This window comes from Adiantum capillus-veneris, chromosome 9 (assembly GCF_014529385.1).
Source record: "Adiantum capillus-veneris isolate H3 chromosome 9, ASM1452938v2, whole genome shotgun sequence".
NCBI classification, from domain to species: domain Eukaryota; kingdom Viridiplantae; phylum Streptophyta; class Polypodiopsida; order Polypodiales; family Pteridaceae; genus Adiantum; species Adiantum capillus-veneris.
In genome coordinates this window covers 120,441,998-120,467,755 of record NC_140939.1, presented here as the reverse complement: position 1 = coordinate 120,467,755, position 25,758 = coordinate 120,441,998, and the positions used below count along the sequence as shown (strand labels likewise).

At 42.4% G+C, this 25,758-nt stretch overlaps 1 protein-coding gene and 1 pseudogene across 10 annotated transcripts in view; one reads left to right on the top strand and one right to left on the bottom strand.

Annotated features, from left to right (window-relative positions):
* Positions 1-8,747: 8,747 nt before the first annotated feature.
* The window catches only part of LOC147451089 (chromoplast-specific carotenoid-associated protein, chromoplastic-like), a 58,649-nt gene continuing 41,638 nt past the window's right edge, over positions 8,748-25,758 (bottom strand). For 9 of the 10 annotated variants that reach the window (XM_086520046.1, XM_086520052.1, XM_086520051.1 and 6 more), the window contains 4 exons: positions 17,891-17,991; positions 14,864-14,927; positions 8,987-9,134; positions 8,748-8,898 (listed from right to left, as the gene is read on the bottom strand). In XM_086520046.1, coding sequence (XP_086376172.1) covers positions 8,808-8,898; positions 8,987-9,134; positions 14,864-14,927; positions 17,891-17,991 — 404 coding nt within the window. In that variant the 3' untranslated portion in view covers positions 8,748-8,807. Of the gene's footprint in view, positions 8,899-8,986; positions 9,135-14,863; positions 14,928-17,890; positions 17,992-25,758 lie in introns of those variants that run through there. The other variant, XM_086520054.1, reaches the window with a different exon arrangement.
* Positions 9,143-14,848, top strand: LOC147451090 (uncharacterized; annotated as a pseudogene).

Below are 25,758 nucleotides of genomic sequence, written 5' to 3'. Positions count from 1 at the left end.
TTGTATTAATCTGAGTTCAAAGTACAAGAGCGGTTTGGTCTCACTCTCAGACTCTACGTCCAGATGCTCTGCAGAGTGGGAACCCAATCCACTTATTTATTTACAAGGGATGCCAAAAGCAGAGCCCCAAAAGTTTAAAGTCAAAAGCCTAAAAATAAAGCAAAAGCTTTTTTTTTTTCCTCTCAAGCTTCACTAAACAGAAAAGCTTCTAAAAAGAAGTCTCGCTCATATATTTTGCAAGTTTGACGAAAAATTGTGATCGGATTTCCCATAGAAGAGAAATCGGCCGTGCTCTGATACCACTGTAACAGACTTCGACACTCCAAGTCAAGAATCGACCACGACAACACCAAATAACCACTTCAAAACAGTTCACAGTTCACAAGAGATTTACACTAGCCCGGCGAAGTTCCGTGTCTAGAGATATTGCACCAAAGACTGACGACCCTTTCGGTTTTGCTTTTTGTATTAATCTGAGTTCAAAGTACAAGAGTGGTTGGGTCTCACTCTCAGACTCTGCGTCCAGATGCTCTGCAGAGTGGGAACCCAATCCACTTATTTATTTACAAGGGATGCCAAAAGCAGAGCCCCAAAAGCTTAAAGTCAAAAGCCTAAAAATGAAGCAAAGACTCTTTTTTTTCTCTCTCAAGATTCACTAAAACAAAAAAGCTTCTCTCTCTCTTGCTGAAATTGCGTAGCCAATAAAGCAACAAAAACCTCTGCAAATTACGCCACAAAACGCGAGCGTCCGTACAACCTTGCTACGTCAGCAGTTGCAGCCTGCCCAGGGTTAGGGTTTTGAAAATTAGGGTTAGAGTTTCAACAGATTAGGATTAGGGTTTCTAAAAATTAGGGTTAGGATTTCAACAGATTAGGGTTAGGGTTTCTGCTCTCAAGCAGCCACGTCATCACTTTGTGACACCACCAATCATCGCATACTACTCAGATTGTGGACGAAAAGGTGGACGAAAAGGTGGACATTTTTCTGAAAATTGTCCAAGAAATCCTGACAACAAGGACACATCAACCGCCAAGCTTGAAGGTATTTAAAGCAAATTGGAAATGCGAATCTCGGATGTAAGTACATTTAACTCGTCATTGTTAATGCAATCAAATGATTCTGCATTACCGTTAGAAGCACCAATAAAAGCACTGCAAATTCAAAATCATCATAAGGATGCATAGGCACCTGAAAAGCTTAAAATTAATCCTTTGAACAACAAATTCCTGCATGAATTTAGTCAAGGTATCGAGATATCATCGAAGTTTGAAAAGACTGTTAAATTTACAAACGATTTTGCATCCACTGCCACAAGTGTGCAATCATTTACGAGTCTAAGGGATACATCAAAAAGAATGATGTTAGCTTTGTATACCACACATAATTCATAAGCACACTATGTAGACCAAAAAAGAAAACTGTACAAAAAGGATCAACCAGTGTTTTAACGGCCCACATGCTAGCTCATAGAAGTACGTCCAGTGATAGATCAGAAAAGATGATTCATTTTAGAAGAAAGAATCTATTATAGCCCATCCTCTCTAGAGCTGAAGAATATTACCGGAGTGAACCCAAAAATCTGTTGAGAGCCAAACTCTCCTCCATCGAAAATCAAACTTCGATGTTGTGACCAAACGAGCATATACTTTGACCAAAACAGTGTTAAATATAAACGAAAGTTTAGTATCTATGATGCCTTGGGTCCTGAAACCACAGAAGCTCATATCATAAAAGACCCATGGGATAGACAATATCAGGGCAAAGATAATGCTATATATAGCTTAACTTGGGGAATAATTTGTCATGTTTTACGGAGATACATAGGAAACTATGTAGAAGGTTTACAGACACCAAATGTCAACAGTTCTTTTCAAAGTGTATCTTCACAATCCAAAAAGGTGAGACAAAAACAGAGCCAAACAATTTTGAACTCTTACAATGAAGCAGGCTATAGTGATCACCGTAAGAAGGGGGGAGCTGTAAATCCATCAAGCTCAGTTTATGTACCAGGAAATGCTACACCAGGTAGAAGCCCTAGAGCTTTAAGCCAACAAACCTCTTCAAAGCAAAAACCATTGAAAGATCATATGGTCGTTGGAAGTTTCCAATTGACCCAGGTTCCATCAGATTCTACAGATAAATGACTCTTTGAAGATCATCACGGACAAATGTTTCAATTAATCTCCACAAGTCAAAGCCAAAAGCTAACAAATCCAATAATGTTCAAACATGTGACCAAGCTCACATATCTATATCAAGATGCACATGGTAATGAAGTTCAGCTAGATCATGACTTAGTACAAACCAATACGGATGGTCCGACTGAAGTCAAAGACTATCTGAAGATGATGCAAAGCTTCAAGCTGCCAGTACAGGTAACAGAAAAGTCAAAGTCAATGGGAGATAAAGTCAAGAAAGCTACACAAAGTTCACCACCAAAATCTCCTCCGAAGAGACAGATTCTGCCAGAAAGTACAATGGATCTTCTACAATCAAAGGTTACTCAGATGCAAGAGGACAATGCTCATCAGTTGCAGACAAAAAGTGCAATATTACAGCCAATGGAGTCAACATCAATTGAAACAAGTGGTCAAAGCAAAGAGAATATAAATAAAGCTCAACCAAAGGACACTGCCACAGCAAAAGCAGTCAATTCGGATACAAATCCTGAGAAGATCAAGTGCAACATAATTGGTGAAAACGAAGAAAACTGTCAAGAGAAGTAAAGCTAGATTTTCAACTAGACAAGAACCTCATGTCCTTTCGCACTTGGAAAAGATGTGGCCAACCACAGCTGGAAGATGCTCCTGAATTTGTGAGCATATCTGGAAAGAAACGAGCAGAATACTGGAGAATCATCTCGACCACCATTGAAGTAAGTTAACTATTCATCATAGCTCAATTTTATGTGATCACAGCAAAGGATGTGTCAGACAACATCATAATGGGAATGTCAATGGCGCAGGAGATGCTAGAGATACAGAGTTCAAACAGGATGTAGCCAGCACAGACAACAAAGAATAAAGATCAAAACTAGTCACTTGTGAACGACAGCACAAAGTCCTCAAGCACAGTTAGAATGGATATTGATATCAAAGCAGATCTTATTTGAAGATGATTCATCTCTATCGAATAGAACTTCAGAAGATCTTAAAGCAAATCAGGCAATAGCAAATGCAGATCAAACAAAACAAAGAGCAACCACGATAGCTATTGAGCAGAAAATGCCACCAAAGCTAGAAGTAAAGAAGAACGGGGTTGCAAACAATCAAGAAGCTATAGACAATCCACAAATCCAGACATTGCCAGTCAACTCAACAGATGCAAGTCAGATTGGAAGGCAGAGTCTCAAGTCACCCTCCATAGAGACACCGTTAGATCAAGATGAGACCATGGCAAAAGCAAGACAGAGATCTTCAATAGAACCTCCAATGAGAATAGTTGTAGTTCTCAGCAGTACAAAAGAAGTAAGTGTCATATACAACGCTCTACTAGATAAAAGAAGCAAAGTTCAATATGGTTGCAGACAACATTCAGAGCATTCTTGAGATTACTCAGAGCAAGCCAAGTAATAGGGAAATCATGTGTAAGGTTACTAGTCAAAAACAAAATGGTTGCTACCTTAGCATCCAAAATCATGAAGAGTGGGTAAAGTTTCAAGTGAAGCCTTCAAAAAACATGCTTGCAGATGTCATACTTAGACATCAGTGGTTAGACCAACACAAGACCTACAAAGAAGATAAAATGATAATACTCTCTTCTCCAAGAGGTAGCAAGCAACAGATACAGGTACCGTTAATGCTAGATTCAAAATTGCAGAAGTCACAAGAATAAAAAACAAATCTTGCAGACAAAGGTAAAGCTAAAGTGAAACTTCCACCGATTAGCACAAACGGAGTGATGTCCTATGTCTCTACATCAAAGAACCCTCATGGATCAACTTCTTCAAGCAAGCCATGCTTTCAAAACTTCAAGTCAATTACTGACCCAATAGAAACCTCTAAGGAGAAACCCAGAAAAGCAAAGGTATATCAGCCAAAATACTCAAGAAATCAAAGGAAGGTCAAGAAAGTGTTTGTTCCAAACAGTTTAGTCAAAATCAATGATCCAGTTTGGATTAAGGACAAGAATTCAACACAGAAAGACAAACACATGGGATGGATAGCATCACAATGGAGCTTAAAAGGATGCAAGAGTACTATGGTGGTAACAGTCAGATTATGGGTACCAAAATTGAAGGTTAGGACATATGAAGTAACTTCAAGTCCCTCCCAAGAAAGAAGGCCCATAAGATATCAACCTCAACAATATCCTAAGATACAGAAGAAGCAAGTATACAACATAACAACATCGAAAGATGCTAAAGTAAACCACAACTCTCAAAAGGATACAGAAAAAGACGGATCTCAAAGAATCTTCCTCATAGACAAGAGTTCTACATAGGTTATACAAAGATTTGGCTACCAGTCAATCACAAGCCAAATGCAACCACACCAGATCTACATGAAGACCTAAAGAGCTCAACAAGATCTACAGCACAACAAAGTCAACAAAGAGATACAAAGGTCATTAAGAGATTTGGATTCTAAGTCTTCCAATGCTCCTAGTCAAAAGCCAAATGCCGACAGTGAGCAGAGGCCTACAACAACATCAAAGACTTCTTACAACATACCTAATTGGAGAATGAAACAGATAATGAAGTCTTCACAACCAAAGAAGGACAACCTAACCAACCAGAATGCAGATTCAAAGATGATAAAACAGGTATGGCAAAAAAAACCTTCAATGCAAACTTGGTCCTTCACTAATCCTTTTTTTGAATATTCAAGCTTACTTTTACCTGAAGAAATGTTTGTAGTAAGCACAAAAATGTAAAAAGTCAAGTCGTCAGGATGCAAAAACACTCTTTGGCATAGTCAGAGACAGACTGCTGAGCCATAAAATGAGCAAAGCATTAAACCCAAAGCTTCAAATCATATTAAACTCTATACTAAGAGTCGTAGTTATTGTGCTTACGCTCAAGCTGGAGAAGTTGAGAATATCTATGTCATCCTGGATGAGATGAGCATAAGAGTCGAAATCTATAACCTTACAATTGATGAAATGTCGTAGAGTCCAATACTCACGCACAATGTACAGTAAGATGAGAGCATATATCCTCGACAAAAAAAACCATTCTTAAAGAGGTGCCAGCTTGCAAAGCTATGTCATATGCTTTTATAGCTACACAATCTTTTTGAAGAACCCCTCAAAATCCTTCTTGCACAGTATATTGTTTCTCATGCATTTCTGTGTATGCATAAATAGGATGTCCCACCATTGGACATATGTATTATACACTCTTTTTTTCTTTCACCCATACACCTTGAGTGGACTACAACAGGCAAACCAATGTTTCATCATGCTACCCTCTCATATTTGTTGTCGTTTTAATTCCATATCTATCAGCAAATAATCCCTTGAGTACTTTATTAATATTTTCTATGCTAATAAGTAATCCAATAATGCGTTTATTCCAAAGGTACTTTTTTCCACTGGTGTTTTTTCCTTTGGTCATTTAGGTATTAAACCCTAATTTAAAACATCATCATTCTACTTTCCTTATACATACTTTTTATAAATAAACAGAAGCCTCCTCATTATGCTATTACAATGAACAAATGCAACATCATCTCTCATAACCAACATATTTTGATCAATCAAGATGCTGCAACAAATTGAACCTCATCAACAAATTCAACGACCAATGAAAACAATCAGCCCATCAACAACCAATCAAAAACCTTCCCTTGCCTCCACGGACACTTTTCAACAGTACCCGAAGGCAAGCACTAAAATCGAAAGGAGGGAATGTTAATTGAATCAACGTCAATTAACAGAAGCTACTAAAGACCAAAGACGTACGGATGCACATCGAAGATCAACAAGAAGTAGTAAAGATTGGAGTTACACATTTTTCACGCTTTCTCAAAATGGTCATGTATTAAAAGTTCTGAACTTATTTCAAACCATTGTAATATTTTAATGTGTTACAGGCTCAATGGCATTTCCAAGTTGTAAAGAACAGGTAAATTAGTATGCCTAGGTAACGGATTCAATAAGTGGTGGAGCCCTAAAAGCCTTGGGTGCCCGGACATTGCATATTTTTATCCTACGTACATAAGGCAGTGTGTAAAGGAAAATAGGATTCTCAAGCTCATTTGTTGAGAGAACTCTTTGATGAGAGCTCTTGAGGTGTGTGGCTATGGAGTCCTTGAGCTTCTCCTTGCTCATGAAACTTGATTAACACTAATCAATGATTCATTTTCTTTCACTATGTCTCTCTTATGCTTCTTATGATTGCCTATGATGCTTAGATTAACTAGATCTTAACTAATTAGTAGTTAATCCCTCTCTAAACTTGTGTGATTGCTTTCTCTTGCTTGTGTGTGCATGTAGGTTTGATTGACGTGTGATGCTCGATAGATCTGTGTATGTACTTACGATTAGTGTGTTGCATGATAGGATTAGTGTTGTGTGTGTCTTGCAATCGTAGTGTGTGTGATTGGATTGATTAGAGGTAAAGAGAAGTGGATGTGGAGATTGCCCTTCGTTGTGGCTTAACTCTTCCATAGGCCGAGAAACTCATCTCGTAGAGTTAACCATTTGTGTTGCCACGATTAGCTCACTAACCGTGTGAGTGTTTCCATGCCCTAGCCAAGTAGTTCATCCTTTCGGATTGATAATTTTGTTGGTCATTGTAGCTATTGCAATGATGGGACTCCTAACATAGAGTGACACATGGATGGCCTCTCCTTCCTTGAAAATTTTAAGCTCAATTATATATAGTATAGAAGTCATATTCTAAAAGTTTAGATAATCAAAAATCTAAAGTTCAAGGTTGTGAAATAGTACCACCGAGGGGATTCCTATTTTAAACACCTTGTCATAAAATCAAGAATTTTCATCAAGTCTCTTTTACGAATTTACCAAAAGGAATGATGCTCATGTAAGTTAGCTATCGTGCGGCTGTAAACACCGTCGCTGTGGCCGAAGCCAAAATTGCATGAAAGCCCTTCACCTCAGCTATTTGATGAGCGCATCTCCTTGCAAAGCCATCCACCATGCACAGAGAAGAAAGACGCACAATTTCGGCGCCTTTAAACCGGCTCCTCTACCCTAATGGCTGAATAGCTGGCTGGCCCACAAGTATCTATTTCTACATATCATAACTTATCTGGAACAAAGTTTGTGCACTTCTCAAAGGACACCATGGGCGAAATGCATCAATCAAGGCACTTCAAAACGATCATTAGCAAGAGGTGAAGGCCATTCAAGATAAAACAAGGCTTCTTAATAGCAACTGGCTATTGGCTGTTGTTTGCAGCAACACGAACAAAAGATCAAAATCCAATTCTAATCAGACCCTGCGAGAGATACTAGAAAGGAAGAAGGGAAAGGTGTGAGAGTGTGTGTGTGTGTGTGTGTGTGTGTGTGTGTGAGAGAGAGAGAGAGAGAGAGAGAGAGAGATGAAATGAAATGTTATACGGAAATTACAAAGTTACAAAAGAACAAACACTAAGGAGAAAGGAAATGGGGGGGGGGGGGGGGGGGGGGGGGGGGTTGTGGGTTCAGATGAAATCTCTCATCGGTCGTTGTCGGATCTCATCGACCTCCTCCATGGTCAGTACTCTGAGAGAGAGAGAGAGAGAGAGAGAGAGAGAGAGAGAGAGGGGGGGGAGAGAGAAAAATTTAATGTAATAGGAACCCTCAAAGATCTATCCGACGAGTCTTGAACTCAAGACTTGATACTCCAAAAGGAACTAGGATAACCAATCTACCACAATTGGGTGATAGAAAGGTTATCCCGGTTTCCTCTTCACACACACACACAAAGAGGCAAGTGAGTCCACTATCCAGGACTGGAACAAGCCATCACTCATAGACAGCAAAGCGTCAATGACATCACCCTTGGTGATCTGCATGTCCTGTACATGATAAACCTGGGCATTCAAGGAGACATAGTGACACACAGACTATCATCTATGTCAGACAGTTCCTCAATCACCACATTGGAGGCTACATTGACCTTCTCCTTGTTCTTGGAACTATCAATACATCTACCTTGTCATCCTTTTCTTCTTGTCACCCGCATTCTTTTTCCTTTCTTGCTCTTTCTTGAAGTACCTACAATTTGGCTTCTTATGGCCTTACCGACCACATTGGTAACAAGTGACATTAGATTGCTTTCCACACACACACGAGAGAGAGAGAGAGAGAGAGAGAGAGAGAGAGAGAGAGAGAGGACGGGGGGATGCGGCCCATATCTGCGGGGACGAGGCGGGGGACGCCGGGACGGGGATGCCATTTCAAGACGGGGGGCGAGACGCGTCCCGGGACACACGTCTCGGGTGACACAACCGTATGGGACGCGGGCAGGGGGAGGATGGGCAGCGGCGGGAGATTCAAAATTTGAAATTCAAATTTCAAACGTCCATTTTGGGGGGAGGCCTTTCTATTTAAGAGCACCCAAGGCTCATACCCACCTCAAGGCAACTTCCCAAGTTCCCATTGCCCAAGCCTTGCAACTTTGCAAGAGCCAAGTCGCCCTCCTCCCCCCTTGCAAAGAACTAGTGTTTTTTAAAGTGCGTCCCCTGTAGCGTTCCCCGTCCCGTGTTTTGCCACGTCCCCGAGACCCGTCCCCGTCCCCATGTGACTATATGAGAGAGAGAGAGAGAGAGAGAGAGAGAGAGAGAGAGAGAGAGAGTTGTCTGCAAATAATGCTCCTGCGTTCAACCTACAGTCGTACAGATATTGTAGCAACCAATTACATTTTTGCTCGTACAGCTACAAACACAGATCCTTTGTCACCCCTCCCTATTCGCATATCCTGATCTAGATATGTTGTGTCAACCCACCTGCTCAAGAGAGAAGTGACGACACTCACTAGATTGATTTTGATTTTAATGCCATAAACACACAGAATTATTTTGCAATGTTGCTCACCCTTGAGGATTTATCCATTGAAGGCTTATCCTGGGAGATGTCCAGCCACCAATTCGTACAAAAAAACTCTTAAACACAACTTCAAGCCTGGTTGTCTCTTTCTCCTTAACACAAGATGGAGCAGCCAGACCTTCAATGTTGAGAGTACCTGTGACAAGAAGTTGTATTTCCTCCATCAGTTACATAACCAGAGTTGGCAAAAATGCATTGATTGCTTATGAGCAGAAGTAACTAAGCTCAATGCCATTCAGGATCTGAATACAAGAGATACATCATCTGTTTGAAAGTTTGATAGCTTTCCAGCAGTTTCAGACTCTTCACAACCAAAGCACCTGGAACTTGGAAGGGAGTGCCAAAATGGCATCCCCTTTCTTACAGAATCTTTGGTGCTTTCATAGCTTTACCCTAAAACTTTAAAACTTCATTCTTTGATCAAGTTCCCTCTCAGGTGATCTCTTCCCAGCAATTCTTTTTTTTTTTCCTTGAAATACTGGTCTTTTCATCTTCTTCTAAGCAGCCCCGGTACTCTGTCAATGTAATGTTTGCTCAAACACAGCATGCATTTGATTAAAGGAATTCCTCAATCAGCAGGTAGTACTAAGAGCAGCACATAATAGTAGTGAAATCAAAGACAACCAAGGACACAGAAATCTTGAATATGCAACAAGGCTCCCATAAGTCTACCTATTTAGATGAATTTGCACGTAGTATTCCTCTTAAATGATGGATTTGCCTGTGGCAGGTCAACAACTTCAAAATTTGAACTTTTCCAGGCTGTGGATGTGGTGGCAGCAGCCGCCCGGCAGTGGTCCCTGGACCTGTCTCTAAGGATCAGTCACAGGAGACAGGAGGTTGTGGGCCTTTGTGGCTAGGCCTCTAGCTAAGATACAATGGACCCCTGGAGAATGGCTGTTTCAAAAAAAAATTGCCTCTCGATCGGCCTGGGTTCCTTTTCCTAGTACACGGCCTGGATGACACATCTTGATGGGCTCGTCACAAGGCCATCCCAACAGCATCTCAACATTCACAATGGCAAAGGATCACTGATGAGCTATACTCGCCTTTCAGCTAGACACCAGTCTTGCAAGATTATTGCTTTTAATGGCTAGTCGCACACAAAGGAACAAGGGTGGGGTCTGGCTAGCATACAGTGGACAACCCTCAATTTTCCCTGGATGTAACACGTCAAGGGGACCCAGAGACACTATCTATGGGACCACCGATCACGAGCACAACAGATATGGCTTCGGATCCTTCATGTGATGTCCTCCATTCTCCAAGATATGATGTACATGTGGAGACAGTCTTGGGATCAAGCTTCAGGCAAAACGGTGTCAGCAATGCCCGATGCCTGATTTCCTGGCAGCAGTTTGGACACGAGAGAGACACTATATATGGGAGCTGATCAGTAGGCTTGGCCTATGGGTTGGGCCCGATGCTTTAAGAGTCTTTGAAGGCAGACCCGATTGTCCTGCAGTGACAATGCATGCTTTCTGGCAGGAGCTGATTCACAGTTTTAGAGGACAGTACACTAGCATACAACGCAGCTCCAAGAGAATTGGGACCAGAAGCTTTAGTCTGTTCAGCTTCTTCTGAGCCGTCCTCTACATCTTCAAGTGGCTTCCATTCTGGTTTCGGGCACAACTCAGGCAGATCCGGGACTGGTTACATGGATTCCCACTCCTTATATAGCTAATATTGCTTTATCTTCAAGGAACATCTTCTCCTTGTAATTATTCATTGTCACATTGCTGGAGGATTTTTTTTCCCGTATACCTGGACCATCTGGCTTAAAAGCCCAGGTTTGGGAACTTCCCTGAATACATTGTACTTGGAACATTTGGTTGATTTGTAGAGACAGAAAGAAAGATTGGGTGTTCTCTGGGTATCCAGCAAAAAAGATAAAAGTGTCAAAAATAAACCTGTTACAAAACAAAATGGACTGACATAGGAGTGTGTGAATATCTATATGAGGGGTGGGGTGATGAATCTCTAACTCTCATGCGGAGAAGATGGTCTCGATAAGAATCTATCTTCGTAGCCAACTCATGTGACAAAGACAGCCAAGTCCTCCTAGTATCTAGCTAAATGAGATTGGGTCTAGTAATCCTGCTAATCTCTGAATGTGTGAGGATGAGGGATGGTACATCCAGGAATACTAAAAAGCCTATCCATAGTAAATTCATGTAGCTCAAACCAACATGAAGTATGTGCAAACCAACATGAAGTATTGCCCTCACTAGCCAATTGTCGCGATGACTCAAGCACTGGTCTTGCATATCTGTCGCATGGTACTCCCATGTGCTATGAATAAAACACAATGATCTAGCAAGGGCTATAACCGGCCTGTACACAATAGAGGGCGGTACTATTTCAATTACTTGTTAACTTTACATAGAGCACTGGGAAGAAAAGAGAACACAGATGCGTCCAGCGACTAGAATGTCATGCCATACATGAGATCGACACCCTGTAGGCCCCAAAGACAGCCACCCCTTACGGTATTTCTTTATTCAATTGAAAATAGACGAGCCGCACACTTAGATCACACTCTCACAAAGCTGTCCAAACCTGGCGAGGGCTGGAAACGCAGGTTCCAACCTGATTTTGGTAACATAACGGCGTCAGAACCCCAGTAGATCAAAAGTACCTAGATGATTGGCTGAGGAGAGATTGATTTGTACTCCTAGTAGCTTGAATAAGCTTTTCCAAAAGCTAGAGATAAATTGTGGGCCTCGATCGCAAAGTATGTCATCCGGTAATCCATGATAACGATAGATATGTTATAGAAAGAGTTTGGCCATACCTTCTCCGGTGATGGTTTTGGTGGTTGGAATGAAATGTGCCATCCTTGTAAACCGATCCATGACCACTAAAATGGAGTCAAATCCTTGTGACAAGGGTAGCTCTACAATGAAAACCATGGAAATGGATGACCATGGCTTGCTTGGAATGGACAAGGGATGGAGTAACCCATGAGGACGATGACGAGGGGCCTTTGTTCTATTGTCACAAGTGCCCAAATACTCCTTGACAAGCTTCCACATTTGAAGCCACCAAAAGTCAAGTGATAGAAGCTCAATTGTCTTATTAACCCCAAAATGCCTTGTTGATGGAAGGTCATGCCTCTGCTTAAGTATCTCCAAGCGTGTAGGACCTGGCGGAATATAGAGAAGACCCTTACTGTAACTTAGTCAATCAATTTCTTGAAAGTCCTCATTAACACCTTGACCTTGTAGTTGTTTTCTAATATTTTGGGCAAGTGGGTCCTTGGCAGTTTGCTGCTTCACTTTGAAAAGAAAAGTAGAATCTTCAGGAGCTTGGCTTATGGTGGTGTTTAGCTTAAGCTGCTCAAGTTTCAAAATCACTGACTCTTGTTGATCGGATGTTGCATCGCCTTCTTTAGGTGCAAGGTAGGACCTTCTTGATAAGGCATCTGACTTACCTTGTTGACGGCCAGGCCTATAAGAGATAATGAAATCAAACCTTGATAGAATACCACTCCACCTTGCTTGGCGATAATTCAAGACACGGGATGCCATGAAGTATTCCAAATTCTTGTGGTTTGTATAGACAATGATCTTATGAGGAGCTCCATCAAGTAGGTGACGCCAGGTTTTGGAAGAGTCGACGATTGCCAAGGACTCTTTATCATGGATTTCATAATTGATTTCTATAGCTGAGAACTTGCGAGAATGAAAAGCCACACTTGTCAGTCCAATGGTGCAAGAGCTTCAACCCCTAGTCTGAGAACAACGTAAAGCCAATACGTGCAAAAATCCACCCGTGGTTTCACCTAGTACACCACAACAAAGGAGGAAGCCCGAGGTCAACCCACCTGAAAAGAATGATGGGGAAAGACCCGGATGGTGCTTCTCAAGTTAGACTCTCAGTGGCACATTGCTTTCAACATACTTTGGAGAAGTAGTTGTCAAAACCAAGCTTTGCAAGCTATCACAAGGCTATCACCCTTCTTCATTCATTAGGGAAGGAATGGGAAAGCTTTTCTTTGCGGATATTTACTGCTATCATGGACTTCCAGGTGACATTGTTTCAAATCAAGAACCACAATTGATATCAAGCTTTTGGAAAGGCTTGTTCAAGCTTCAAGTAGTAAAGATTAGCTTCTTTTTATCCAATCATTCACAAAGTGAGACAAACAAAGGGGATAAATCAAGTCTTAGAGGAGTATCTTCGATGCACAATCTACTATCATCAGGAGAATTGGGTAAAATTGCTGACCCTATCTGAGTTTGCCTATAGCAACACTATTCATGCTTCCACTTGACATACCCCAATTTTTGCCAATTATGGTCAGCACCAAAGGATAGATGTCCACATAAATCATCAAGTGAAGAATCCGGCTCCCAAAGAATTGACAATGAATATCAGAAGAGCTCAACAGAGGTATAAAGTTAGCACAAACCAACACCGAATGCAACATCCACCATACGCAATTGGAGATCGAGTGTGGCTTCTCTGCCATGATCTACGTTCATCTCGCCCTTCGCAAAAGCTGGACTATCAAAGACTTGGGCCATTCAAGATAATTGGCCAAGTGAATCCAGTCACATGCCGTCTCCAGTTACCACATTCCATGAAGATTCATCCAGTCTTCCAAGTTTCATTGTTGGAGCCTTATTATCAATGCCAGATTCCTGACATGCTCACAACCATCACCACCCTTGGGGATTGATGGTCATGAAGAATATGAAGTCGAGTAAATCCTTGACTCCAGAATCTCTTGTGGAAGACTTCAGTACCTTGTACATTGGAAAGGCTATGATGCAAGCGAACAAACATGGGAACCTACATCTAACCTCCATCGCACACAGGCCAAAGTTCATGAGTTTCATCAACAATATCCATCGAAGCTTGCCCGTGCATCAAGGACAACCGCTCCTCGTGGAACTCATCGCTAGAGGAGGGGGTACTATCACGGATGTGAGCTCTTAGAAAAGTCCTAGAAAGTTCTACACTGTGTAGAGAGGATGCATATTGTGTCCATGTCTCTGTAGAAGTAACGATTGGAGAGGGTGAGTGCTCTCTAAAGAGTCGCCAATCCTCCTTAGAGTCCTGGCTCAAGAATATCTAATAAATATCTCTCTCAAGTGAGCTATGAAAGCTCTCTTCTTTTTGTTGTATAAGGCGTCGGAAGTGTATATCCGACTGCCCATGTGTGATCTCGGATGGCGATGTGCTGCATGATGAAAGCCACCAATAGTGTAAGTAAAATCTATTGCAAAAGATATTTGAGCATGGTCTACAGCCACTCCAACAGGACTAGGCGAGACTGATAAGTCCTAGAGAGAGGTCCAAACACCTCTCCAAAAAGGCAGTAGTAGCATCCTCTAATTTCGCTGCAAGCATGGCAGTGACATTTATTGTGCTCCTTTGCCTCTGGTGCTGCTACGCTACATACACTGCTGAAGTGGCACTCCATGGTATCTCTGCCACTCTACATCTCTAGCTGATATGAGGAGGTAGGCATCTGGTGTATAGCACATCTCACCCCATATGACATCTCAGACAAACAATAAAACACTCATCTGCAGTATGAAGAAGATGCTTCTGATAGAAATCCATATCGATCCTTAGCTCCTGTCTGAGGCCAATGCATGCTGGCTCAATCTGTGTAATATCATGTCTGCACTGGGGATGATATGAGTGCGGCTCCAAGTGACGATGGTGCATTCAGTGAATATTGACATAGAGGGAATTTGTTAATGCTGAGGCTATGTAATTCAAAACATGCTGACATCTGTTCACATTGTAATAAAGAATTCATAAAGCACAGCTTTTTACCCTTTTTATAAAAAAAAACTGGTTTCCGAAATGTGAGTAAAGGATTAACTGCAGATGATTTTGTAAGCATACCATTTTTGCCAAAGAAAGTAAAGTCTGCAATGTTTTTTGCAACACCGTTTTCCACATCGATCACCTGAGACAATGAAAACAACACAAGAAGAAGAAAAAGAAAGCATGACGTCAGCTGCATAAATAAGTCAGATGTCCCATTACCTGTCTACTTGAATTTTCACCGACCCCATACACTAAACTTCTCATGCTTGCTCCACATTTTCCGCCTGCCTTTCAGCCTCTCACCACCTTGCAGCACCCGGTTAATTCCCTAACCCTCCTTGCTGTACCCCATCTACTGTCCCCACTGGCTGCAAAGTTTACCTCAGCTACCCATGGCTCCACCCTCAGTGCTGCCTCCACCTCTTCCATTTTTCCACTCTTACTTCTCCGCTGCTTCCAGGTGTTAGCCACTCCCGCATGTCTTTGATGCTAGCTTTTCCCATTGCCTCTCCCCCCATTCCCTTCTCCCAACTTTCGTTCAGAGTCTAACAGTGTTTTTAACGACCTTAAACTAGTTACTGTGAGTACCTAAGTGGACATTATAGATGGGGCTATCCTGTATTCATGTCTAGTGCATGCTCCAGTCCCATCAGTAGCAAGGGGATGCAGCTGTGAGCTAGGTTTCCCACACCATGTTGCTATCTACACTGCCAATAAAAGTGAGATAGTAATCCCAGAAGCTTCAAGGGCACGCAAAGTAAGAAGATGCTGGAACATGATGTCCTACATTGAGTAAAAGATTAAGAGCTCTGGGCAGCACAACATTTACATGATAAGCCACCTTCTGCTATCAAAAAGGGCCTTTTCGTGGTCATTCTTTTCCTGCCCTACTCTCATTTCTACAAACAGTGTAAATAAATTTCTCCAGAAAAACCACTTTGTTTTATTCTGAGATTAGTTTTAAGATCAACGGGCCCACCTTTGAATTGGGACCATGGATTCCGTGGTAACCAAAGCTGAGGAAGGAAGGATTGTTTAGCACATTGTACTAGCCAAGTTTCATTCTGAGACTAGCAGTTAAATGAGCAATATTAGAAGTGTATCGATTACCATTCCATGGAAACCGTGTACTTCATGTAGTGGGAGTGATTCTCATATGGCAGCTCTTTGATGGTTTTTATACAAAAACATGTTCATTACTCAGCGGTCTATTGCACAAGCTCATCTAGAGGAAACTAGCATTTTGCATCCAAATCCGTACTTAGGCCCGATGCCGGTTTGTTTTTTTTTCACCAGCCTCTATGGCTCAAATAATCATATGTTTTCACTCAATCATTCAATCAGTTCAAATAACCATATGTTCTCACTCTATTCATTCAGTCGGCTCAAATAATCATTTGTTCTCACTCTATCGTTCAGCCTTGGAAAGTGGTCCTTGAGAAATCCTACTGAAATCACTCACTAATCGAGCTTGCAAATATTTCCATCATGTAATTCTTACTCCATCTAAGATTGTTTTGTGGCTCCGTAAACACCCGGTCAACTTAAAACGGAGAAATTGTAATCTATAGTGAATCCTCTTCTGCCTTCATGAAAACCACTGAGTCAGATGGGTTACTTCAACGGACTCTTTTTCTGCTGAGAGGAAAGAGAGCGGTTTGTGGTCCTCTATTACAGGCTTCTTGCTATCTTTTGGCATTCTTTTCTCTGATTAAACCTCGGCAAGATTGGAAACTGAAGGATATAGTGATCTTGGATAATATACTCAGAAAACGAGCTGTATTGTCTGCTCCGTGGATAACAGTAACTCTTTTGGAACATCAGGAAAGGTGGTGTTTGGTAGACATGTACAGTGATAGTGGGATTAACTACCGTGGGGTGGTCTCCCTTTGGCTGCTTGCATATCTGGAGGAAACATCTCCAACTCTTCTAAACTAGAGTTCTGGAAGGACTGGAGACATAGGTTTCTTTCTTGCCTCCAGCTCTATTCCATCTATGTTGTCTCAGGTATGGAACATAATTACTAGGGGAACCGAGCATCCGTGTGATTTAGTTTTTGGCAAATTAAATGTGGCAGGCCCTTCGAAGCCCCATGCCCTGATCGTTTTCCACTTTCTCCGGTTAGGGAGAATTACCAAAATGTCCCTGACATTTGTGAAAATTCCAGAAATACCCCTCAAATTTAAGAATTCCCATGATCCCCTCATATTTAGCAAAACTAGCCAAAAATTCCCAGCACTGCCCTCAAATCTTATTAAAATTCCCAAAATACTCCTCAATCTCCAAACTTCTCTCAAGACATTATTTCTTGCCACTGATCATAGAAAGATTGGTTTTTCATTATAAGCAGATGATAGAACTAAGACTTTTGATGGTATTGTGGGCTCTCAATATTCATTAGATGTAGACATAGATATGACTATTTGTGAGCTAATTGGTGTTCTTTTTACCTTCTTTTTTGTCTGAGACATTTAAAGGTAGAGCTCTATATTCAGTAAGGAAAACCTGGAGCAACCATCCAACATTGGTACTATTTTGGGAACTTTTTAAATGTTTGGGAATTTCACAAAGTACAGGAGTATTTCGGTAATTTTCCCATGTGATTACCCATTAATAAGAGAGAGAGAGAGAGAGAGAGAGAGAGAGAGAGAGAGAGAGAGAGAGAGATGAAATGCAATGCAATGCTATATTAAACGTCTTCAAAAGGCCGAAATGACCTATGAGACCCAAAAAGTTACATCTTGGGAGAATCTGATGAAGTGTCTGGAAGAAACTAAGAGAAACTAAAATTGAACGAGAAATGAGCTGGTATATTAAACGTCTTCAAAAGGCCAAAATGACCTATGAGACCAAATGTTACATCCCAATAGAATCTCATACTTTGTCTGGAAAGCTATGAAAATACAAAATGAATCGAGAATCTAAAATCTAGGTCTGTCAATACATTGATGGGTAGGTGGAGAGGTAACAGAGTAAACACGGTGAATAGGGTAGGGGAGACAAGAGCTAGAGACTATCATATACATCAGTACATCAATACATGGGAGGAGTGGGGGAATCAGGGCCAGAGAGAGAGAGAGAGAGAGAGAGAGAGAGAGAGACCTGAGAACTTCTAGTTTGTTTGATGGAACCAAAAGCCAAAGGTTTGACTCGAGCTAAGAATGGGCCTTCTTGGGTGCCAGCATACTTGTCGGATGTCATTTCTAAGCAAAACAGTCTAAGAGTCAATGCCCTTGATACTTTGACTGGCATAAAACAGTTAAAAAGCCAGCATGGATACTGAATCCACAAACAGCAATCAGAAGCTAAATAACTTTACTCGAAGCCAATGTTCTTGCATTCTTCATTAAAAAAAGAAAAAGGAAATCTGGATAGCTTGTACCCTTAATGACGGGCGTTTTAGAACAAAAAACATAAAATCTAAAACCTACAACTTCCAGAGTGAAACAAGGTGAATTGGCATTTTAAATTAAAAGATTGAAAAGGACGTCCTAGGCCCTAAATGAAGAGGCTATTTACAAACTAAAACAAGTCATTTTAATGCAAAAAGTTATAAAGGAAGTCATGAGGCTCTTCAATGAAGGGACCCATTTACAAACAAAAAAGTTGGGTCTCAAACATTTTTACGCCTTTTAATTTGTTCTCTAAGGCATGTTTTAACATGCCAAAAAGAAAGCATGCCACCAACGGCAACTCTAGCCTCGAATCTACTGCTATGAGTGGCACTTAAATCCTCTACCAAAAACTCATTTCGAGTGATGGTGTATTATGCTTCAGGTATAGGTGTCTCTCATTTTGATGCTTAGCACATCACAACATGAAATTAATGAACAGAACAAGAGAGTAAAGGCAGAAATGACACGAAAGGAAATGTACTACTAATGCCATCAAACAACCAACATGACATATGAGACCACCAAGTTACAACCATCACATAGATGATATATCATCATATAGCTATTAAGTATAAAACTCTAAAAATGAATGAAGTGTTGTAGCATGTCATAGACCCCTAGACAATGAAAGGGAGACTATATATAATCGCCCCATGGTGAAGTTTCTGGGCGATCATGCTCCTCTCAAGCCATGATGGCATGTATCCTCCTGCGCATAAGATGCCTATGTCTATATCTTTTAGGAATCGGACGCCTAGGGTGGCTGAGCTGTACAACATAATCCAATAGTATGACTGGTAGAACGTTACCCTGAATACTGCTAGTAAAGAAGTTCTTCAGCTATCTCTGAGTGGGAGCTCTATATGCATGTGCCCTGATTAGTAGGAGACTCTCTGAGGCATCTCCACAAAAAAGAGCCCTAAGCATTGCTGGTCAGCATATCCGTGACTCCAGAGAGCAGCCAGCCCTCCCTGAAGAGGCAATGGAAACGCCCTAAAATCTTATTGCATGAGATAGACATTGTACTAGAGTCACGCAAGGATGTAACCTTATGAAATTTGGTCTCACAGGCTATTTTGGCCATTTGAAGACCTCTCTCTCTCTCTCTCTCTCTCTCTCTCTCTCTCTCTCTCTCTCTCTCTCTCTCTATACACTACTAGAGACAGATATGCTAGACTGGCCCTCGAGTCTTCCAGACAGTGTCACGTGACACATCCAACCCTATTGGCTGTGGACAAAGCTACAGCACGACAAGGGTTCAGTCAGTCCAGTCAGTCTAGATTTAGAAGTGATCTGGCACTTTTGTGAGTCTATTCGTAGACCGTGCATGCCCAGTCACTTAGTGTAGATGCATATCCTCTGGTTGCACACAGCATGATCATAAGCATTCCCATCAAAATCCTTTAGGGGAATTTTCCAGTGCATTTAGTGTAGATGCATATCCTCTGGTTGCACACAGTGGAGACGTCTGCCCGCACTACTGGCATTCTCATAGACCGAGCATTGGAGCAAGGGAGATCTAGACGACCCCGATGGAGAAGAGGAGCTACACAATTTCGAAGGAGGCTACAGCAAAGGATTCGAGCCATACTTTTTCGTCAACGAGAGCGCAGATGAAGATGAATCTCTATGAAGATGGATCTCTACTTCCCTCCCATATTGTCTACACATTGTACTGCTTAGTTCACACATTTCACGCCTTTCACCTTTCACACCTATCAGCTTAGTTTAGGATTCCGCAGTATTTATATTTTGTTATCCTAGTTTTATTTTTTTGTCAATCTGACTTTGTATCAGAGACACCGCATTGTAACTTTCTGGTGTCATAGGTCACTTTGGCCTTTTGAAGACGTTAATATAACATTTCATTTCATTTCATTTTCTCTCTCTCTCTCTCTCTCTCTCTCTCTCTCTCTCTCTCTCTACACTACTAGAGACAGATATGCTAGACTGACCCTCGAGTCTTCCAGACAGTGTCACGTGTCACGTCCAACCCTATGTGTCCGTAGACAAGCTACAACACGACAAGGGTTCAGTCAGTCCAGTCAATCTAGATTTAGAAGTGATCTGGCACTTTTTGTGAGTCTATTCGTAGACCGTGCATGCCCAGTCACTTAGTGTAGATGCATATCCTTTGGTTGCACACAGCATGATCATAAGCATTCCCATCAGAATCCATCAAAATCCTTCAAGGGAATTTTCCAGTGCATTTAGCCTATTTTCCCTATTTTTGACATTTTTCACTTATTATTTTTAAGTGAATTTTGTTGGAAAGTAGGTAGGGCAATTTTGCTAAGTTTGTATATAAGCAAACTAGAGCTAGCACTATTTGGCAAAAGAGGCAGCAGGAGCACCTTGCTCAACATGCAACTTCTCAGCAAGACCAACCCCCACGACAACTCTGGTGTTTTCTCTCAACAAAAGGCCTAGCATTTTTGCACCAGATCAGCCAGCGTTTTTGCAATTGCAGATTCCCGGTGACATTAGACAATAGATCAGCCCTAGCTTTAGCAGATTCCCACAGCAACACAGCACATTCCCTAGCGTTAGCAGATTTCCCCGCAAGGACAGTTTTCAGCCCTAGCGCTTTTGGTTTGCAGATCGACCTCAGCATTTTTGCAAATCATCGCGACAGAATCAGCCCTAGACTCAGCGTTTTCAGTTTTCAGCAGTTAGAACCCGCAGAACAAGTCCCGAACCTCGCAGATCTCACCTTCCCGCAGCAGATCCTTGCCGCACGGTCAGATCCAGCGAAGTTCGCAGTTTCAGCCCGGAAAATGCAAATTTCAGCATCTGCGTTTTCAGCACGTCATTGTCGCATCGTCGCCATCGCCATCGTCATCAACATAGAGTCAGAATTCAGCAGATAAAGATTTGCAGATTTCAGCCCTTAGCATTCTCAGATTTCAGCCCGTCTCGTCGTCATCCTCATCGTCGTCGATATCATCGGCAAGTCCAAGCATTGTAAAGATTTGTGCAATCATAAGTAGACCACTCTCGCCATAGAGAGTGGGGCCTTTGGAGGAGGGTTTTACAACGTCTTTGGTATCGTATTCTCTTCTCTATCTCTCAGTCTCATGCACTTCCATTCACTGTGTCCATTCACTTTGTTTGTGTCCATTGCACTCTCTCACTAAGGGAACGGAAGGCTCTCCCTTCCGTAAGTAAAAGGAACCCTTGAGCACAGTTCGGAGAACTCATCTTGAGCAAAGCGCAAGCATTCATTCCGCTGCACCTTACATTGGTATCAGAGCTTTGGCAGTGTTCATTATTACTCAAGAAAAGAACCACAAGAACCACAGAATTTTCTTTTTTTTGCTTGTTGAGGTTGCACGAACCGAAGTTCGCTTGGGCGTGTCGATTCCTAATCGTGTTTTTGAAGAGTGACAGGAATCCCAGGAAAGAAGGGCTTGTCCAGCCTCCCCTTGTGTCTTTTTTCACTCATTGAGAGCGGTCCGTGCACTTAGCGGCCGGCCAATCGACGTGAGGTGGGAAAAAGCAACCTTGGTGTGAGCGCAAGGCCGCCAAGGGGTGCGCCCGCGGAAAAGAGCAGAACTCAGGTGAAGAGAAGATCCTTCTCAAACACGGTTTGCAAGCGAAAGAAAACCTCAAGAATCTCAAGAACTCAAGAACCTCAAGACCCCAAGAACCCAAGACCCTAGTGCATGGTCATCACCCGAAGCGGAATGGATACTTCGCATACAAATGGTGAGCATGAGAGAGGCGACGAAGAGCTCTCCCCACCAAGAGATTTTTCCCCAAGCATGGGCATTTCCGTTGTGAATTGCCACAGTTCATTGCTTTAGATCAAAAGAAAGAGAAGATTGGATCTCATTGTTTGTGTGTGTGTGGTGAACGGTTTGGCACTCCGTCTCTTTGTTCATCTACATTGCATGCATAGTCTTTGAGAAAGACAAGATTTTTTCCACTCACTTTACATGGAATAGGTATGTTCATGGTTTTGTGTTGGAAATGGTTTCAAAAATTTTCAGCCATGGAGATTCTTGAAGAAGAAAGAAGCATGACTCTCGACGAAGTTGAAGCATTGAAGGAGACTCAGAAGACTTTGTGTCGCTTTCGGCGCGGCCCAAAGAAGCAAGCGTTGCAGACCTTTATGAAGTTCAAGTACCGCACGACCCACACATCAGAGTGGGCTGGCAAAGAGTCCCTTCCAGGATTCCGGATGCTAGTGGCGATCTCCCTCGACGCCATACAGTTCGGTACCAGTATCTCACTTTGAAAAGGAGGGGATGTCACGTGACACATCCAACCCTATGTATCCGTGGACAAGCTACAGCACGACAAGGGTTCAGTCAGTCCAATCAGTCTAGATTTAGAAGTGATCTAGCACTTTTGTGAGTCTATTCGTAGACCGTGCATGCCCAGTCACTTAGTGTAGATGCATATCCTCTGGTTGCACACAGCATAAGCATTCCCATCAGAATCCATCAAAATCCTTCAGGGGAATTTTCCTGTGCATTTAGCCTATTTTCCCTATTTTTGACATTTTTCACTTATTATTCACCAAATCAGCCAGCGTTTTTGCAATTGCAGATTCCCGGCGACAGTAGATAGCAGATCAGCCCTAGCGTTAGCAGATTCCCACAGCAACACAGCAGATTTCCTAGCGTTAGCAGATTTCCCCACAAGGTCACTTCTCAGCCCTAGCGTTTTTGGTTTGCAGATCAGCCTCAGCGTTTTTGCAGATCATCGTGACAGAATCAGCCCTAGACTCAGCGTTTTCAGTTTTCAATAGTTAGAACCCATAGAACAAGTCCCGAACCTCGCAGATCTCACCTTCCCGTAGCAGATCCTTGCCGCACGGTCAGATCTGGCGAAAGTTCGCAGTTTCAGCCCGGAAAACGCAGATTTCAGCATCTGCGTTTTCAGCGCGTCGTCGTCGCATCGTCGCCATCGACATCGTCATCAACATAGAGTCAAAATTCAGCAGATAAAGATTTGCAGATTTCAGCCCTTGGCATTCTTAGATTCCAGCCCGTCTCGTCGTCGTCCTCATCGTCGTCGACATCATCGGCAAGTCCAAGCATTGTAGAGATTTGCGCAATCATAAGTAGACCACTCTCGCCATAGAGAGTGGGGCCTTTGGAGGAGGGTTTTACAATGTCTCTGGTGTCGTATTCTCTTCTCTATCTCGCAGTCTCATGCACTTCCATTCACTGTGTCCATTCACTTTGTTTGTGTCCATTGCACTCTCTCACTAAGGGAACGGAAGGCTCTCCCTTCCGTAAGTAAAAGCACAAACATTCATTCCGCTGCACCTTACAGACAGTTAGCTCTTCAGGGGGACACTTCATGCTGGTATGCACAAATGACATCATGGTTTCAGACGCATGGCTTCACCATGGACAGGCTGCCCCCTTTCCAGTACTCTCTTCACGCACCCTCGATGTCTCTTACATGGGTGGAGATTACTAGACTCATTTGTCAAGACCTGATCCAGCTGGATACCAAGAGGACATGGATAGAGCCACCACAGGAGTTGGACACAAAGATGATTTCTATAGAGAGCATCTTCTCCACCTCACAGGAGATGGGTTTGTGATTTGACCCAGCTACATGGACACACGTATGTCTCATGGTTTGCGGTATGCCATTGGTCAGATACGCACATCCTCACATCAGCTGGGGATTGAAACTGGTAGATTTAGAGGGATACCAGCAGACAGCAGGATATGCCGCTTATGCCAGCTAGAGCCAAAGACAGAGCTACATTACATATGTCATTGCACAGTGTACTATGGGATACGGGACCCTTTCCATTGCTTATTCAGAGAGGGTTCCGGTCCTTTCTCTAGGGTCATGAGTTATGAGGATCAAAGATGTCTTGGGCTATATCTACTTGAGTTACACAGATATAGAGACATTTTACTGAGGAGAGATAGAGAGACAGTCCCAGAGACAGATTACAGATTTCTTTTCACTAGATATGGGATAGCCAAAGGAGCAACCATCACTGCAGAGCTCGGCCCACACTCATTCGACCACTACCGGCACTTTCATCGACCGAGCACTAGTGTTACGGAGATCCAGACGGCCATGATTGAGGAGAGGGGCTACACAGCATCGACAAAGACTACAACAGAGGATTCGAGCCATACTCTCTCGACATCCAGAGTGCAGATGAGGATGGATTCTAGTAATAGTATCTTTGTTCTAGTTCTTTTGTACCCAGACATGGTATTAGATTCACCATTTTGTAACAGATTGGTCTCATAGGTCATTTTGGCCTTTTGAAGACGTTAATATAACATTTCATTTCATTTCGAAATGGCTAAAGCCGAATCAATAGGGACGGAGCCGTCCTTCAATTTTACATAAAGTACAATTTTCCTACCCTTCTCATTCGGCAAGGTCGCTTTCTTGGCCTGATAGTCATCCATAGCGTTCTTGTGGTACCAAGGGATTCCTAGGAGGACGTCACACCCTTCCAAAGGCATGATGTAAAAGTCCTCGTGCCCTAAATACCCCTAACAATGCAAACGAAGTCTGCCAATGACAGGTGTAATGGAAACATCCCGTCCGGGCACCGCTAGAACTGCCTTCGTCGGTGGCCCCATCCTGTCGGGAGTAATTCCAAGTCGAGCCGCCAATTCAAGTGAAATGAAACTGGCCTTAGCTCCTCCCAAAAGAAGATAAGAGCTTCCTGATCCTTTACTTTGCCCCATACGCGGTAAAGTTCTCTGCTTTCATCCATCTAACTCGGATCGGTCCCCATACAATCTGGTACCAGTCCTGCTTTCATCTTGCTTTTTCTGCCACGTTCTTCTGTTGCTCTGGAGCTCTCTGGCATATCTTCTGATTGTCCTCGATGTGCCTTTTTGGGGCACTTTGCAGAGATATGTCCGAGTTCCCCGCAACCAAAACAATTCCCCTCTTTGAGATAATTTGCTCTCTGTTCCTCAGTCAATCAGGGTCGTGCATTCTTCTTTTTCTAGAACTTCTTCTTCTTTCTATTGTCATTTGTCGAGTTCTATCCGGTCCTTGGTGTCGAAACTTCATCAGTGGGGTAGGTCAGGTTACCCGAATGTATCGAGAATCCCCGCTTAGCATGTCCCAATGTTGTATGGACTCGGACTTCTGCTCAAGGCAGTAATCTCGGACCTCTATGGGAAGTCCATAGCAAAACCGCTCGATTTGCTCTCTGAAAGTGACCTTCTAAAAAGAAGAGGTCAGTAGAAAAGAATCCCAAAATCTTTCATAGTAAGCATCCAAAGTGTCATCCTTGGTCATCCGAAGATGGTTCCAAGCAGTTCTCACATCTTGTTCGTACTCCTGAGTCAACCAATTAGTAATAAAGAGCCGTTTGAACTTTATCCACTTAGTCGGGGCTTCTCTTCTCAAAAGATGAGTGGACTACCATGTTCGTGCATTTCCCTTCAAAAATGATGTTGCCCTCCTGATCTTGGAGTGCTCTGAGTAGTGTCCTCCAGAGAATGCTATATCAAACTGATGAATGAAAGCTAAAGCCTTGGGAGCATCTCCGAATCTAGAAAAGGATTCAAATTTCACTGACTGTCCACCCTCTAAAAAGTCCTTACTTCTTTTTGCTCTTGT